This window comes from Pectinophora gossypiella, chromosome 7, assembly GCF_024362695.1.
Source record: "Pectinophora gossypiella chromosome 7, ilPecGoss1.1, whole genome shotgun sequence".
NCBI lineage: Eukaryota > Metazoa > Arthropoda > Insecta > Lepidoptera > Gelechiidae > Pectinophora > Pectinophora gossypiella.
In genome coordinates this window covers 6395287-6414336 of record NC_065410.1, presented here as the reverse complement: position 1 = coordinate 6414336, position 19050 = coordinate 6395287, and the positions used below count along the sequence as shown (strand labels likewise).

Here is a 19050-nt window from a genome sequence, read left to right as displayed (position 1 = left end):
ATGGGAATAATTTATTGTTACGTTTTGGTCATTAAGCGTATTATAAAAAGTTTTAACGTGTATAAATCGATTGATGAATGTGGAGGAAGCTAGAGAAGTATGTCATGACGCAAATGGCATTCCACAGTCTCTGCTTACCCCGGTAGGAAATAGGCGTGAGCTTATGTATGTATGTATACAAAGCTTTTTTGTTAAACGTTGTATATATACAGGGTGTTAGTGACATCCTTACGAAAATTTTGAGGGATGGTGCTTCGGAAGGCACTTTAAGCCATTGATCCCGTTTACTATTTACTGATGTAAGTACGTAATCGTGACTTGTGTCACGCCAGGGGCCTTTGGCGGCTCAATAATAACCCTGACATCAGGGTTGATGAGGTTGGTCATCCACCTCCAACCCACCACACCATTAAGAAGACCTCACCTTCTATTCTTTGCCACCAAGTCGGTATGAGTAAGCAATTACAATGAATTATTGTATTATAGGAAGATAATAGCCTGTTACCTAAGTAATTGATTTTATAATCAACTTACTACATTAAAACAAACATTCAATCAAACAAATAATTTAATTTTCGATATGACCTTTTTCCGGATAATGTCTGTAATTATCCTAAAATTCAAGGTAGGGCTGAAAGGGCATTGCTCCTTTATGAAATCGATCAAAACGCACATTCACAAAGCTATAATTAGAATTGGGCGGGTACAATATTATAACATATTTTGTCGGAGCGAATTACATTATATACATACATACATAAATTCACTCCACCGGGGTAAGCAGAGACTATGTAATTCCATTTTCTTGGACCCTGAGATACTTCTCTTGCTTCCTTCACATTCATCAATCGTTTCATACACGCACGCCGGTTCAGAGTAGATCGTACTGAACCTTTTCTAAGGATATATTCAATTTGGTCAATGTATGTCCTTCTAGGTCAGCCAGCCCTACCACCAATCTTGGCTTTATATACTGCTTTCGCAATCCTATTCTCCGCGAATTACGATAGCTACAAATAACCTATATGATTCATTTTCCTTTCGTATTGTTATCGATGCCTTATCAGCATTGAAACTCCACAATGTTGATACCTAAGGCAATAAAGCAAAACTAGGACTACCTACCTTTACTTTCAACTCTATTAAAACAAAGGTCTTTAATCTTTATGGTCAGCGCTGTGATGATACGTGGAACTTTAATAGCGTTAAGTATTAGCACACCCCGGACACTTCATACAAACATCCTCGTTTTACACAGACACCACACATTGACATTATCGTACACGCGCATCTGTGTGTGTGACGTCTGACGCCATACGATTGAAGACTAAACTATATCCGAGGGCGGGTGAGTGAGGTAAACCTAGCTCAGACGCTGGCGGGGAGCGGAGAGTTGCCGTTCTATACGTAGTATTATTCCTTATTCTATGGTATAAGATAAAGCCGTTATAGTTTAATGTGAATATGAAGTGTTAACTACTAAAAAATCATTAGCATAAAGTAAATAATTATTATTAGCCATTTATTTCAGGCTACAAAGGCCCGAACAATTAATACATTAACCTATGTTTACATATATATAAATAAACACTCGATCCTCGGCAGTTTTGTTTAGCTCCCAAGTAATAGAGGGTGAGCCTATTGCCAATCATCATCTCCACGACGATCGGTCCTGCGCTGCCCGCATCAAGCGGCTTCCCGCGACCTACACCAGATCGTCGGTCCACCTTGTAGAGGGCCTACCCACTGAGCGTCGTCCGACACGTGGTCGCCATTCGAGAACATTTCCGCGGCCATCGGTTCTCCTCGCTATTGCCAATAACTGGGCACAAACCCTGGAAACCACGTGATATAAATAATTTATGATCCAAAAATAAATTCTAACTCATTAACTCGAATTCAGTGGTTTAGAGCCCGAGTCGGGTTTTTTTTTGACGTGACTTATTGTAGACTTGCCGCAGATGGCATTAACTACTTGGCCGGACAAATGGGGAGCGCTGAAGGCTCTCACCCGGCTGAAGGCTCTCACCCGGAAGGGGATTCGAACCCGTGACGCTACGCTACTATGTAAGTAGGAGGAGGAGGTCTATCGTGTGAGGTGGAGTACCAACCTTTACAACCCTAGTGTCAGGGTTACTATTGAGCCGCCAAAGGCCCCTGATATGGCTCATATAACGACCACTTACTGACATCAGTAAATAGTAACCGGGATCAATGGCTAAAAGTGCCTTCCAAAGCATGGGTCATCTTAGTTTCGGACAATCAGCTGATCAGCCTGTAATGTCCTAACCAAACTAGAGACCAGAAAGTAAAAATTACTTGTAAGTGATATGTCTTCACCGGGAATCGAACCCAGGACCTCCGGATCGTGAGCCCAATGCTCAACCACTGGACCACGGAGGTCGTTTTTAATAAAATATATTAAAAAACTAAGTTACAAAAGAAAGCTACTCATATTAACATACTTACGTATTTAAAGAAATTTAGCTAGACTAGACACACTAAGTAATTTATTATGCTATGTTGTCAATCTTTAATTACTTAGTTTTGAATAACTTTTCTCCTCATTTTTTTGTTTTCTCTTCGTCTGGATTTTTGTTCGCGTAAACTAAAAACGTTTGTGTCATATATAAATCCAGCTAGACAGTAAAATATCATCTCGTATGAACTTTTTTATAGGCAACCTTGTGGTTTTAGCTTTTTCAGTGCGATTAATAAGTTTAAGGATTGAGTTGGGTTGGGTTTTTTTTTAATGTTGGGAAATGCGTTTACGCATACCCGCCGCCATGGGGATGACGACGGGTTATGTAGGACTCCAGGATCTCAAGTATCCCGCCTATCCACTAAAACCCAACGGTGTTCGTCTTGCCGCCTGAGTGGGAGCCACGGGGACGCGCCCGCATTCATCCGCGACTCCCAGGCGGGCGGGATGAGGTAAACCTAGCTCAGCCGGTGATGGGGAGCGGAGAGTTGCCGTTCTATTCGTAGTGTATAGGCTATAGTATAAGTATTATACTAATTCTCCTAAGTATGTAGTGAAATCTAAAATGAGTCACATCATATATCAACATACAAAATACACAGTTTCCTCATGACGTGGACATTAAACTATACTAACACGCGTCTCACAAGTAGTAATAAAGACTGTATAAAAACAAATCTAATGTGGAATTAGTGATACCAACCTCGGACAATTAAGGCGGTCAATACCAGTTTCTAATGGCTCTCCAAGGTTTTCTGGCAACATTTAATTTAGATTTATGAAAATTACTAGAGATGTAATTTAAAAAACGTTCTAGACTAAATTCGTTACGAAGACGAATTTTAAATTTCGGCTTTTCACCGGTCGACCATTTTGTTTTAAATAAGTAATTACTTGTACTTACGTTCTATTATTGAGCTCGAATTAAATGAAGTGGATGTTGATATACTAATAAAAACTATTTCTTTACAGTTTAATTTTATTGGAAGGTATTAAATACGGTTGCAATTTATTTTAAATATTAAAATTTATTTTTGTTCTGTCTATCCGCTTATGCCTATTGTTATAATAATGCTTGAACTTATACACATTGTAGATATCATTTCCTTTCTTTAAAAACCTTTAAATTTCCTTTATGAAGAAGAAAAGCAAGTTACGGGGAAAATATAACTAGGTTAAGTTTAAGTGTAAATATTCATAATTCCTTACAATTTTCGTCAAACTTTTTTATATTATTCAAATCAACGCCATTATTGCGTGCGAACTTTGGTCATTGCTATTCTAATAGTATACCGTTTGGGGAAGAAGCAGGAAAGCGTAATGAGATTCTTCTAGTTGAATAATTACTTATATGCAAGACGAGAGGTAAACAACATGCCTGATAAAATCGAATCCTCTATTGCGATGTTTTTTCCTGTATCGGACACTACAAACAAATTCGCAAGATTATTGCCTATATTAGGCATTACGTTACACTTTGCATAATATATTTATTGCGTGTTTACTTATTAATTCAAGTATCTCATATACCTTCCGGACATATCATACTAGGATGTGGTTGGTACAATCTTCTTCTATTGTGTGAGTTGTGAGCGTGATTACCAACCTTATCAACCCTGTCAGGGTTATTATTGAGCCGCCAAAGGCCCCTGACTTCGCTCATGTAACGACTACTTACTTACATCAGTAGGCTGGTATTCCACCTAATAACTGACACGATAAGAAGAAGAGTAGGTCAAATCATCTCTTTTTTTGGACAATCAGGTGATCATTATGTAATGTCTTAACCAAACTAGGGATCACAAAGTGGTTTTTGTGATTTGTCCCAACGGGATTCGAACCCGGAACCTCCAGATCGTGAGCTTCTGCCAAACACGATGGAGATAAAGTGCGTGAAGTGTTTCTATTTTAAAAAAAATAAGAGTAAATGACACATGTTCTCGCGCTATTTAATCTAAAAATCATGCCAACATTTGTAAGTTTATTTTCTTGTTATAATTTAATTAATTTTGAATCAAAAGTTGTTTATATACTTGTTGATGGACTGGCTTTTCCCATCAAGATTTAAATTTTGTGAAAGAGTAGTCTTTGAAAACTGATTGTAAACACTTGTTTAACTTCCTTAACCTTTACATTTAATTTAGCTTTTTGTCGGGAACTTAACTAAATCTGTCTGAGAACATAATTATCGAACAGTAAGTTCGCTTTATTCACCTAAGTAATTACCCGATTTTACTGGAATATTTCATGAATCTTTAATGATAATACGATTTAATCTTTCGTTTCAGACCTGCCGGGTCTGCATGACAACCAGGCCGCGCGCGGCGCGAATTATATCGAGGCCGTCGACCAATAGCCGTTGGACGTCCATCTACGTAGATAGCATTCGTATCGTTTATTAGTCGAAGCGCTCAATATAATTCGTGCCGCGGTTGTCATGCAGACCCGGCAAGTGTAATGTAAATAGTAGGTACCTACTTCAGACTTAAATCCTTGTTTTTTTTTAATAAGTAAGTAATTATTTTCCTTATTCGCCCTAGTTGTCTTTTTCGTTTGCTAAGCTTCAAAAATACCTGTGTATTTCCGACTTTGTTTCGAGTGGTATAAGAAAGGTATTCCCTTCAGACAATAACACATTTTTAGCATTTGTAACGTTAACGTTATTGGTATGTTGAACATTCTAAAAACTTAATTTGCTTATCACTTAAATACACTGTATTGTATCCGTAGTAGAGTAGCGTGGTGGAGTATGCTCCATACCCCCTCCGATTAAGATAATTATTATTATTGTTGTCTTAACTATGTACAATAGCTATTACATTTTTAGTACAGGTTAGATTTATCGAGGGGAGGCTCGTGCCCAGCAGTGGGACGCATATGTATATATTATATTATTATGTTATTTATATTTATGTTTTTTTTTAAATAGTGTATTGTATTAAAGCTGTAAGTAACTATTAACTTTAAAAGTTCAAAATTGGCTCGTACAATAAATTAGACATTTGCCGTGGGTTATTTGTTTTTCACATAATAGCCTTTGCTAATAGGAGTCAAAGCAAAGATAATTAATAACTAGAGTTGCCAAGCTGTCATTAAAGAAAATACCAAGCGTAGTATGCTATCTCATATTATTATTTATATGTTAAGCTATGCACGTTAAGCCGTTGGTCCCGGTTACTACTTACTGATGTAAGTAAGTAGTCGTTACATGAGCCTTGTCAGGGGCCTTTGGCGGCTCAATTATAACCCCGATACCAGGGTTGATGAGGTTGGTAATTCACCTGACAACCCAAAGGACAGAAGGAGAAGATTTATACATTCATTGTTTAAACTTGACATAAGACAGCGAAACGGCAGCGTATTGGTAGAAGTAAAGCTTGTCGATAATTCAATATGACACTTATCGCTCTGGACGGAAGAGGGAATTGTATTGGCAGACAGATCAACCTACTTTTCGAATACCTAAAATAGAAGTTGTTTGTCTCTTGAAGTCAATAAACAAGGGCTACTTGGCTACGTGTTTCTCATTCTACATTATAAATTACTATGCTAAAAATTAAGCAAAATTAAAAATTTTGAAAAAAACCCACGACGGTAAAAATCTCATCGAAAAAGAATAAAATAACTCAAAACCCCCGACTTAACCCAATTATTATGGTAAAATTATTATCGCTACATTTAAGTATATCTTCGAGAAACAGACACGTTAGGAAAAAACTGTAAACATCCATATTCATTGTTAGGTACTTAAGTATATCTATTACCGATGTCTCGAGATATCAACTCTTTTTTAGAAAGTATTTTTAAGTCTAATATAATATTTCGTTACATAATAATTGGGTTAAGTCGGGGGTTTTGAGTTATTTTATTCTTTTTCGATGAGATTTTTACCGTCGTGGGTTTTTTTCAAAATTTTTAATTTTGCTTAATTTTATTTCAGACTTTTTAGAGAGCATATACGAATTATAATCTATACTAGCTTTTGCCCGCGACTTCGTCCGCGTAGCGTGTTATAAAAGAGAGATCTTTGTGTGTGTGGGAGTGCATGTCAAATTTCAAGCATCTAACTTATGCAGTATAGATTTTTTCATACAACATTTTTTCCCCGCTAACTCCCATTTTTCAAAACGCAGCCATAACTAAACTTAGGTATGCATGCATGCTAGATTAAAAACATCTACTCCTATCTTACGCGGTTTAGATTTTTTCATACAAATGTTTTTTCCCGCTAACTCCCATTCCCGTGGGAATTTTGCAATATCCTGTTGCAACTAAGCTTTAAGTTTACTAAGGTACCTGCATGTCAAATTTCAAACGTCTAACTTGAGTGGTTTAGATTTTTCATACAAAAGGATTTTCCCGTTCCCGTAGGAATTTCTGGAATTCCTTTCTTAGTGCACCTCTACGGTACCTAAGGTACCTACATGTTAAATTTCAAACGTCTAACTTGAGTGGTTTAGATTTTTCATACAAAAGGATTTTCCCGTTCCCGTAGGAATTTCGGGAATTCCTTTCTTAGTGCACCTCTACGGTACCTAAGCTACGTCTCTTCCAAATTTCAAGTGCCTACGTTTAGCCGTTTAGGCTGTGCGTTGATATGTCAGTCAGTCAGTTTCTCCTTTTATATATTTAGATATTTCCGTCATACATGATTACTATGTAACTTTAACCATTAAGGCTGCTCACGCGACGGAAGCTTAAAAAATGGTATAACTTCTCCCGTTTTCCCAAAATTTCCCTTCACTACTCTGCTCCTATTGATTGTAGCGTGATGAAAAGTATACTATAACCTGCCCAGGAGTATGAAGAATACTTGTACCAAGTTTCATTAAAATCCGTCCAGTAGTTTTTGTTTCTATAAGGAACATACAGACAGACAGACAGACAAAAATTTTACTGATTGCATTTTTGGCATCAGTATCGATCACTAATCACCCCCTGATAGTTATTTTGAAAATATATTTAATGTACAGAATTGACCTCTCTACAGATTTATTATAAGTATAGATAATGTGTAGGTAAGATCTCGCAAAACAATAAGTGTGATTCATCCTACCACATAATATTAAGTCCCTTATTAAATATTATACAGTTGCTTTCTGTTTAAAGTTACCTCTATAACACTCATCTGAGAACATGCACCAATCACCCACGAACTCATTCCTGAAATCCGCATTGAAATCAGACAATACGTTTTAATTTTAATAATATTCCAATATAAACGTTTCACACTAATATAGCAGCGCCTCCTAGTGAGTTAATATCATAAGACTTATCTTAGACCATGCACCATTCAAATACGAACCCATTGCTGAAAACCGCATTGAAATTGGACAATTCGTTTTAATATTATTGCAATACTATTTTTCACTAATATTGTAGCACCCTCTAGTGAGTTAAAGACGTAATTTTTATTATTTGGGAACATGCAATAAGCTACCACGTACACATTGCCGAAAACAGAATTGTAATCGGACATTTCGTTTTGATTATATTGCAACATTGTTTTGCACTAATATTGTGGCGCCCCCTATTGAGTTACAGCCATGACACCTGTCTAAGAACATGAACTCATCAAACACAAACCCGTTATTGAAAACCGCCTCAAAATCGGATCATTAGATTAAAGGATAGGTGGTAACATTACTTTGCACAAACGCACACACAAACATCTCTCACCCTAAACGCATATACCTGCTCCGTTCCGTCGTGGGTAATAATAAATGTAATTAAAATTATACTAACCGTAATTAACAACACTTTGCTTTACTTAATACATAACATACATAAACTGCCTATATACGTCCCACTGCTGGGCACAGGCCTCCCCTCAATCAACCGCAGGGGGTATGGAGCATACTCCACCACGCTGCTCCACTGCGGGTTGGTGGAGGTGCTTTTACGGCTAACAGCCGGGACCAACGGCTTAACGTGCCCTCCGAAGCACGGAATCATCTTACTTTTTCGGACAATCAGGTGATTCATGCCTGAAAAGTCCTTACCAAACAAAGGACAGTCTCACAAAGTGATTTCGACAATGTCCCCATCGGGAATCGAACCGCTCTAACCACTAGACCACGGAGGCTGTTTACTTAATACTACCTGATTATGGAGTGATGGGTTCAACTTTATGAATTAAATGAGGATTAATTGGATGAATTTGATTCACTTGACCACACAATCCACGTGCCACTAGAATCAGAATCATTTATTCAACGTAATTATCATGGATAAACTTGTTGAAGGTCAATGTAACATTTTTGAATTTACGTCATTTCGCAAGGTGTTATGGCTGAGGAGAAGAAATGACAAGAAACTGCAACAGCAACACATCTTTTAAAAACCAATGAGGATATACATTACAAGTTATTTAATAACTAGAGGAACACATTCAATACCAGACATTTTTATCATTTAGGTAGTCATTAATCTTATAATAAGCTTTTTTACATAAAGTAAGCTTCACGTGAGCTTTAAATTTATTTTCTGACAAATTTAAAATATTATCTGGTATTTTATTGTAAAAACGTATACATAACCCCAAAAAAGATGAATTTAATTTACTTAATCTAGAATTTTGAATAGCAATTTTATGTTTATTTCTTGTATTGTAAGTATGCCTTTCACAGTTTCTCGGAAGGAGAGATAAGTTTTTACGTACATACATAATGTTTTCATATATATATTGACTTGCGACCGTCAGTATATTTATTTCTTTAAACAGCTCCCTCAAAGAGTCCCGACAACGCAGCTTATAAATAGCGCGAACTGCTCTTTTTTGAATGATGAAAATAGTTTCTACATCAGCGGCTCGACCCCACAGCAAAATACCGTAAGACATTATGCTGTGGAAGTAGCTGAAGTAGACAAGTCTAGCAGTGGGTACATCTGTGAGTTGTCGGATCCTTCTGACGGCATATGCTGCTGAACTTAGCTTGCCCGCTAATGATACAATATGTGGGCCCCATTGAAGTTTTGAATCTACAGTAATTCCTAAGAAAACTGTGTGTTCAACAAAATCTAGTTTCTCGTCGTTAATTTTAATGTTATTATTTACTTTCTTTACGTTTGGTAGAACAAATTTAATACACTTCGTTTTCTTAGCATTTAGAACTAGGTTATTTACTGTAAACCAACTTAGAACCTGCGACACAGCGCTGTTTGCTTCGTCAAATTCCTCTAACTTTCTGTCGATTTTAAATATAAGAGAAGTGTCATCCGCGAACAGCACAATGTCAGCTTGGTTCTGTACTACATAAGGTAAATCATTTATGTACACTAAAAAAAGAAACGGACCCAAAATGGATCCTTGAGGAACTCCCATTTGAACATGAGAGCCCGAAGAAGTTGTACTATTGATTTGTACCTTTTGTATCCTACCACCTAGATATGAATTTAACAAACTGAGAGCTCCATTATTTAGTCCATAGTGCCTCAATTTCAAAAGCAAGGTCTCGTGATCCACGCAGTCGAACGCCTTAGACAAGTCACAGAATACTCCTACGGCATTCTGCGACTTCTCCCAAGCATCGAAAATGTGTCGAACAAATGTCACACTCGCGTCTGTTGTAGACCGACCCTTAGTAAAACCAAACTGCCGGCTGTTGAGTAAGTTATTTAAATTAAAATGACATAGCAGTTGGTCGAGAATAATTTTCTCGAAAATTTTACTAAGTACTGGTAGAATAGAAACCGGTCTATAATTCGTGGGGTCTGATTTTGTGCCCGATTTAAAAAGAGGTATAACTTTACTGATTTTCATTAAATTTGGAAAAGTGCCATTTTCAACACTCATATTAAAAATGTAAGCTAGATATGGTGCTAAGATATCAATAACAGAGCTCATCAATTTGAGAGACAATCCCCATAAATCTTTCGAGGTTTTTAGTTTCAGCTGTTTGAATACTTTAACAATACTACTCGGATCAACGCGTTTAAAATCAAATAATTCAGTGCAAGCAGTAACATTACTTTTTAATAATATATCAGCTTGAACAGGAGAGGACCTGAGAGATTCTGTAGTTTTTACAGGGATGTTCGTGAAGAATTTATCAAAAACTTCAGCTACATCTTTATCTTGTTTTACTAACCCAGTGCCCGATTCTATATTGTATTCTAATTCACGCGGTTTAGAAGCCTTTGTTTCACTATTTATTACTTGCCAAACTGCCTTTATTTTATTATCCGCGGTCTTTATTTTACTACTAATATGCATCTGTTTGGCTGTATAACACACTCTTCGAAATATTTTAGAATAATTTTTGACGTAGCTTTTGAAACTATCAGCGTGTGTATACGTTTTTTCCTCATATAAAGAATAAAGAGTATTTCTACTTTTGCGAATGCCTACGGTAGCCCAGTCACTGAACTTGAATGATTGACTGTTGGTAACTACCTTTTGAGGAAAATTATTTTCAAATTCTTTATGGATAATAGTGAAGAAATCCCTGTAAAAATCGTCAGGATTGTCTGTATCAAAGTTTGGACAAGGTAAGTTACTAATAAGACTATTTCGATATTTCTCTATCCGATTATCAGTGATGGGTCGAGTACTAAATTTAATTTTTTGCACATTTTTAAGTACTGGAAAACTAACCAACTGCCCACTGTGATCAGACTTAAAACAGTTAAGGATACTGTTATCTTGGAAATCACAATTGCAAAAAATGTTATCTAAACATGAGGCAGTTGTTTCTGTAATTCTAGTTGGCTCCATAAATATATTAACAAGGTTAAAAGATGTAAACAAACTTAGAAATCTAGTTGTAATTGAATCTACTTCATATAAATCAACGTTAAAATCTCCACACACTATAATGGATTTATTACTTTTGGATATGACCTTCAGTACATTTTCCATCACTGATTCAAAAACTGTGAAGTTAGCACTGTATGGGGGTCTGTATACGGCCACAACAATATGTTTCTCTGTTTCTATACATGAAATCTCCATAGTGCCCTCTATCGAAAGTCCAGTAATATCTTTGCGTTCTTTATATTTTAAACTATTTCTGATAAAAATAAGGGAGCCACCACGTAATTTGATCTTTCGACAGAAAGCGCTAGCCAAATGATAATTTTCAAAACCGAATAACAATTCATAATCCTTAAACCAATGCTCAGTAATACATAAAATGTCAATAAAAAATGTCTCTAAAAATAATTCTATGTCCAATTCTTTGCCAGAGAAGCCTTGAATATTTTGGTGAACTAGTTTTAATATTCCAAGCTTCTCTTTTGTCTTATTGTCTAGTTTAAAGATGAAGTACCATTCGTGGTACATGGCTGACTACCGTCAATAAAAGGTTTTGTACTGTAGAAGACAGTACAGTCAATAAGTTTACTGCCTGGTCTGGCAGAAATGTCTGTAATATAAAAAACTAGTACTGAACATATAATTTTTTTAAAGTACTTAGATAGATATATTCTATCTGTCGTTATTAAACAATTTTGTATAAACTTATTCAAATCTAAATAAATAATATTACTGTGATGACAGGTTCTGTTGTAAAGGTGTTGGTTGAGAGAAAATATATAATTATTTTCCTCACTAGCTAATGAATTTGAGTATGGAAACGAACAAATAATTAAGTTTCCACACTCAACAGTCATTAGCGACCTCTTATAGTCTATCTTGATTTTTCTTTAATCTTCGCCAATCACTTCGTATTAATTTATCTACAATTTATTGATTGTGATCTTCTCTGAAATCTGGCTCGCAGGACCATGAATATGCCTGATATGCCTTTTTACTGATTTTTAAGGGATTTAGGTAGCAATGAAACAGCACCGTGTTCGACGTAATTACGTGTAATCAATGGAACCGAAAAAAAACACGCCTGTCAAAAACAATTAACTAATAAAAACTATTGCAAATAAATTGCTATTATAAATTGAAGAGGCGTTTCGAATAATATTTATTCTAAACACTAATATTGTGGCGCCCCCTAGTGAGTTACAGACATGACACCTGTCTAATAACATGAACTCATCAAACACAAACCCGTTATTGAAAACCGCATCAAAATCGGATTATTAGTTTAGAAGATAATTAATAACATTTCTTTGCACAAACGCACACACAAACATCTCTCACCCTAAACGCATATACCTGCTCCGTTCCGTCGTGGGTAAAAATAAATAAATATTATTAAAGATTGATATAAGTGCGCTCATCATAATATATCAAACGTATACGATGCATTGACATGAAGGGTTTGTCATTTACACACATCTTTTTTAATGAATATACAGGGTGTTAGTAACATCGTAACGAATACTCAGGGGGATGATTCAGACCATGATTCTGAGTTAATATCAAGTGGAATTTTTCGTCGCAAAATTCATGTTTTTTTTAGTTTTTTTTTTAATTATTTTCAATTCTATACTTTTGCGATGAAAAATTCCACTTGATATTAACTCAGAATAATCAGCTGAATCATCCCCCGCAGTATTCGTTACGATGTCACTTACACCCCACACAAGTACATACGGTAGCCATACAAGTAGGTATGGGTGTTAGTGACACCGTAACGAATACTGAGGGGGATGGTTCAGAACATGATTCGGAGTTGATATCAAGTGGAATTTTCAGTCTGAATATTCCTGAAAATTTTAGTGCTTTTTTTTAATTATTTTCAATTCCATACTTTTGCGACAGAAAATTCCAGTTGATATCATCTCAGAATCATGGCCTCAATCACCCCTCAAAGTTTTTGTTACGATGTCGCTAACACCCTGTATTTTTTTCTTTTTTTTTAATTTTTTTTCGCACAAGAACAAGAGTCGTTATCGATTTGTCATTCAAGAAGAGAATGATGGCAGTCTCGAGGACCAAAAGGCTTTATAATAGGCATATCACGACACATGTAACGTTTTGATCTCTAGTTTGACATTGCAGGCTGAAATCACCTGATTGTCTGAAAAATAAAATTATTAAGCGCTTCGGATGGCACGTTTAATAGTCTCGTCAGTCCCCGTAAGTTAAAAAAGTAGTTTTTTGTTAGACGTTTCCCCACCGGGAATTATTACATATACAACCATTGGACCACAAACGCCGTTACGCATCTGAATGTATCAAGCTTTACACTCGCCGAAATTGAGCGATTCAGTTCTGTGTAACCTTAAAGCTTTGGTCGCCGCAAAATTGCACGATTTTTGGATGAAGCAATCACATTGCGGCGTGAGTCGCCAAAATGCGGCTGGAATACGACATGGTTGCATGCTCGTAACCGTTTTGTGGAGAGTCGGAGATAAAGCCGAAAGTATATATGTAGATTGCTACGATAGAGGGGATCTACTTATACGGAAATACGAACAAGATGACAAAACAGAACAGGAAAGGGTCAGTAAATTCAAAAGTTGTACCCCAAGTAGGAAGTTAGCTTCGATTAATAGATCGGCGCATTGATGTGTTAGCGCCATTGTTAGCGCCGTAATCGATGCAAAGGATTTTCCCCATATTATGATAATCAATTTGGCTCGTTGTTGCGAAATAAAGGATACTGCATATTTCCTTTAAACAGGTACCTACAATACAATACAAAATTTCTTTATTGCATTTAAAACAAATATTAAAAAGTACTACTTACTTTTAAAGCCTTAAAAAGCTGTAAGAATTTGTGCCTTTGCTCTCTCTTGCACAATTACGTGATTCAGTTTATGAAAGATAAAATCCAAGATTCTAATACCTACTAAAAACTAAAAACCGATTTAACTATAAATTCAACATGGTTAGGTACTTAAAGTATGACCCGATTTTCGTAGGGTTTTAATTGGCCAATCATCTTAAAGATAAAATATTTTACGAAACCATTTCAGTAGGTATATTTTTGAATCACTAAGAAACGGGTTTCATTACATTATGAAAAAGAGTATTTCGGTTTTATACTTTTCGTTTATAATTTACGGCAGTAAGGAACCTTTAGTGCGCGTGGCGGATTCGCACATGACCGGCGTTTTTCGTTATATGGAGGTTTTCAAAGACGGAAACTGTACCTACCGCTGGAAAGGTGCTCGAGACATTTTCAACTTTGCGTTATGTAGGTCTGGTGGGAACGTTTATAAACGACAGCACGCTGGAAAATCCACACTAAAATCTTGGCAACTCTCACAAAAAAATATAATTCCAGAGTAAAATTTGGGGCTAAATTCCAAATAAAAAACAATAATGTTAAGTAACTTATTACTTATGTCAGAAGTTTCATAAAACAAGTTATTATTCTGACAATAGCTCGAACTACTCGTAAAATGAATATTGAGTTTAGACGTGGTTTAGGTTGACAGACTTTGTTAGATTTTAGTATAAGTAATGCGATATTATTATTTTATTTTTATACAGGGTGTTAGTGACATCGAAAGCTTTGATGGGTGATTCAGACCATAATTCTGAGTTGAATTTTCTGTCGCAAAAGTATGGAACTGAAAATAACTGATACAGGGAGTAAGTGACGTCGTAACGAATACTGAGAGGGATGATTGGCGACAGAAAATTCCACTTGATATTAACTCAGAATCATGGTTTGAATCAACCATCAAAGTTTTCGTTACGACGTCACTAACACTCTGTACTTATAAATATAAATAAATTTAACATTACTTATACTAAAAAGCTAACAAGTTCATCATCTCTTCGTGGATTTTGTTGCCAGAGGCGAAGATAAAATAAAATATAATTATTTATTTTTTATTTTCGTTCACCATGGCAATTGGCGTATATTACTACGATGTAGCCGTCGAATTTCATTTGAGAAATGTATACTTTGCGTGAAGGGACCCGTTGAGATTTAATCAGTTTCTGAGCCTTCTGATCCGGGGATTCCTTTTATACCTACTTATAGTAAGTACCACCTACAAACCTTTAAACTTACCCCGTTCTTTCGCCTATCCCACAAATAATATGTTTCAGTTTTACGTAGGATATTACTCCATAATTTAAATTCAAAATATCGCAGACATTTCATCTCCAAATACATTATTAACGTGTTTGTATATTATATTACGATAAATATATTTCAGCTACATCTTAAAAAAGGAAACGAAATAATATTTCAAGAAAGAAGTGAGTACACAAAGTAGCATTTGTATTTTGAGGTGTTAATGTAAGTTCTTGTTGACTAGGGGATTATAATAAAGCGTCTTTTTAGAGAGATTTAACTTAGTGGTGCGCGATTTATGTACCTATTTTCGTAAAGATACGAAAATGAAGTCCACGAAGCTTTTTTTTTTTGACGTGACTTATTGTAGATTTGCCGCAGATGGCATTAACTACTTGGCCGGACAAATGGGGAGCACTGAAGGCTCTCACCCGAGTCCACGAAGCATGCTCATAGTATTATTATGAACGCTACACCGTAAACGAATAATAGAAAGAAAGAAATATTTATTACTCCCGGACACCACAGACACAGACAGACAGGTACATTACATTCAACACAGGACAGAAACCACACGGATATCAATACACAAAAAAAAAAACAAAAAATAAAAACAAGAAAAGAAAAACAAACCAAAATCATAAAAAAAAATATAAGACTATTGTATCACATTTTCTTTATTTGAATTTTCAGAAGTATAATTTTCCAAGTTTTAGGTCTATTATCTATGGTTCGGGAATGTTATTCACCAGCCATACAATCTTTAGGTCTATTCTCTGTGGTTCGGGAATGTTATTCACCGGCCAGGCAATCAAGTTAAGCTCTTTCATACTTTTATGTATTAGAGAGATATATTTATAAACAAAGCGTGGCGACGAATGTAAAGTCGTCTCTTTTGTTGTGCGGGTTTTGAGGTACATTACCAACTTCACCAACCCTTGTGTCAGTGTTATTATTGAACCGCCAAAGGCCCTGACATGGCTCATATAACGACTACGTACTTACGTTTGTAAGTAGTAACCGGAACCAACAGCCTTCCGAAGCACGGACTTCTTACTTTTGGACAATGGGGTCATGAACCTGCAATGTCCTAACCAAACCAGGGTTCACAAAGTAATTCTTGTGATACCGGTATTCGAACCCGGCACCTCCGGATCGTGAGCCCACCGTTCAACCACTGCGCCACAGACGGGGGGATGATTAAGATAATGATTCTGAGTTAATGTAATGTGGAAATCCGTTGCAAATGTTAGTGTTCTTTATTAAATTATTTCCGTTCAGTATTTGTGCGACGGAAAATTCCACTTGATATTATAACGGAAAATCATTAGCTTAATCATCCCCCTCAGTACTCGGTACAGTGTCTGTCTCTCTGATTATTTAAGAGCTGCGCTTTTGTCGTGAAGTAATCGCCATTCCTCTCTTATTCCCGCCAAATCCTTCACCTCCTGATACGATACGACCTGCAACGTCTCTTTTATTTGTTTCATAAAAGGTCTATCCATTTCTCTCTTTCCTTAATGTTTTCCTTCTATGATGTTTTTCGAACCCGGTGTCACTAACCTGTGTATATAGAATGTCGCTATGAGAACACGCTATTCTACGCCTCGTGCATATATAAACAAGGCCCTTACTAATAATTACCGACAGAGACCTAACAATTAATATTTTACGATCTCACAAGCGGTCGAATGAAGCGCTTGTTGATTATAAATATTTTCTAGAAAACGAGTCGAGACTAACAATATAGACTATTAGACTAGGTACTAAATAGCAGACAAAACAAAGTAATTCTAAAATTATTTGATTTGTAAACCTAAATGTTTAATTCATATTTCTTAAGAGTAGGCATGTACTAACAAAAATAAATCTTTCCTACTTTCATACATTACTTTGTATTGTACATCCCTTTCAGACACAAATATATTTACACACGCGTGTAGTTCTTAAGTGAAAAAAAAAAGAACTTTTTATGGTTCCTTTGCTAGTTGACTTTGCCCCTCTTCTGTGATAAGACTACGCACGCGCTGCCGTGTAATCGCGTATTAAAACATACACATCTCCTTAAATAATTCAATTAATAAACAGCTTCTCATTAAATTCGAATTCTTTTCTCGATCTACGCTTATAAAAGTACATTTACGTACAACTTTGGTAAATTAATGTACTTAAATATTAAAACCGTCCGTTTGATTTTTTGTTGCTACGATACGATTTCGCGATAAGGTTTTTTATAGTGTTCGATAAATATTATTAGGAATAAATAAGTATTGATAATCAAGAGTGCGTTTTAAAATCACAGTGGGATAGCCGTAAGAGCTTGATCAGGTACTCGAAATTTTTCATACTTAAATATTGCATGCAAAACCATGCATGCTTCCAATACCTATTTCATGTATCAATCATCATCATTAATTTAAAAGCCACGCTCTTGTCGGTGTGGCATTCTCCATGCTACTTTTTAGGGAAAAATAGCGCAGTGGTTTCCCTCTTGCCTTCCGACCTGCAGTACTGTGTCTGACGCGAGTGGGATGGCGTCCAGAGTAGTCTATTTCAAAGCCGTACTAGGACTCCTGTCCTCCGCCTTTGAATAGTACTGACTGTTGTTGCTGCCCTCTGTCAGGTTCCAGGTTACGGTCCCTGTGATTCGCCCCTTCCGTCCTGCATTGCCGTACCGATAGCTCCCATCCCGCCTCTGTAACCGTTGAGGTCTTCACCCGTATTCCTGGGTATGTAAGAATGCCAAAACGTTATTAGACAATAGCGTTTCATCACGCCGGATGGCCGGGGCCGCGTGGTCTCCCAAATGATAGCAATAGCTATAAAATCTTGTTTATCAAATGTTTCCTTGTTATGATTATAGAGTCGAGTTTAATATATACAGTAGGTTATACTATACACTGTGGAATTCTGGCGTCCATCAAAATAACAGGATGCCGAGAGCGGTTTTAGGACGGTCGTTTGTAAATTTGCTACAAATACGGAACTCTGTTTAATGAGTAACCGTAACCGACTTTCATTTTTGTAGGTATAATGGTATGAGCTTGAAATTATTTTTTACATTTATTTGTCGTACTTAATTTATTTCTTTCGAAAAACAGTGTTAGTGTTGCACTAACGGAACAATGCGAACAGTAAACTAAAACTCACAAATCACAAACGGGTACCTAATTATTGTAATAAATAGCACAATGTTACCAATGACCAATGATTAGTTCGTCATTGTCGAAGCTAAAATGTGTTCTAAAATAATTAAATAAAATTGATATAACCGCTGCAAAGTACGAAGTTGTTAAAAACATAATGTACATAACATAAACAGTCTATATACGGCACTGACCTTATCTTAATCAACTGTAGCGGGTATGGAGCATACTCCACCACGCTGCTCTACTGCCGGTTAGTGAAAGCGTTTTTCGGCTAATAGGCGGCCGTTGCCGTTGACTTAACGTGCCCTCCGAAGCACGGAATCAACTTACTTTTTCGGACGATCAGGTGATTTAAGTCTGCAAAGTCCTTACCAAACAAAGGACAGTCTCATAAAGTAATTTCGACAATGTCCCCATCGGGAATAGAAACCGGACCTCCAGATCACAAAAAAAGTTATAGATATTAAAGTTATAGACATTATGATAAATAATGAGCAGGTAAATAATTTATTCTGTAATGAAATAAATTCTTAATACAACGTTT

The 19050-nt window shown here is 36.2% G+C and overlaps 2 protein-coding genes across 4 annotated transcripts in view; one reads left to right on the top strand and one right to left on the bottom strand.

Moving 5' to 3' along the window:
* The window catches only part of LOC126368285 (uncharacterized), a 36412-nt gene extending 24748 nt beyond the window's left edge, over positions 1-11664 (bottom strand). Inside the window, exon 1 of the mRNA XM_050012181.1 lies at positions 10400-11664. Coding sequence (XP_049868138.1) covers positions 10400-11435 — 1036 coding nt within the window. The 5' untranslated portion in view covers positions 11436-11664. The remainder of the gene's footprint in view (positions 1-10399) is intronic.
* The window catches only part of LOC126368569 (pyrokinin-1 receptor-like), a 140338-nt gene that overhangs the window by 18409 nt on the left and 102879 nt on the right, over positions 1-19050 (top strand). The gene's annotated exons all lie outside the window — the stretch shown is intronic.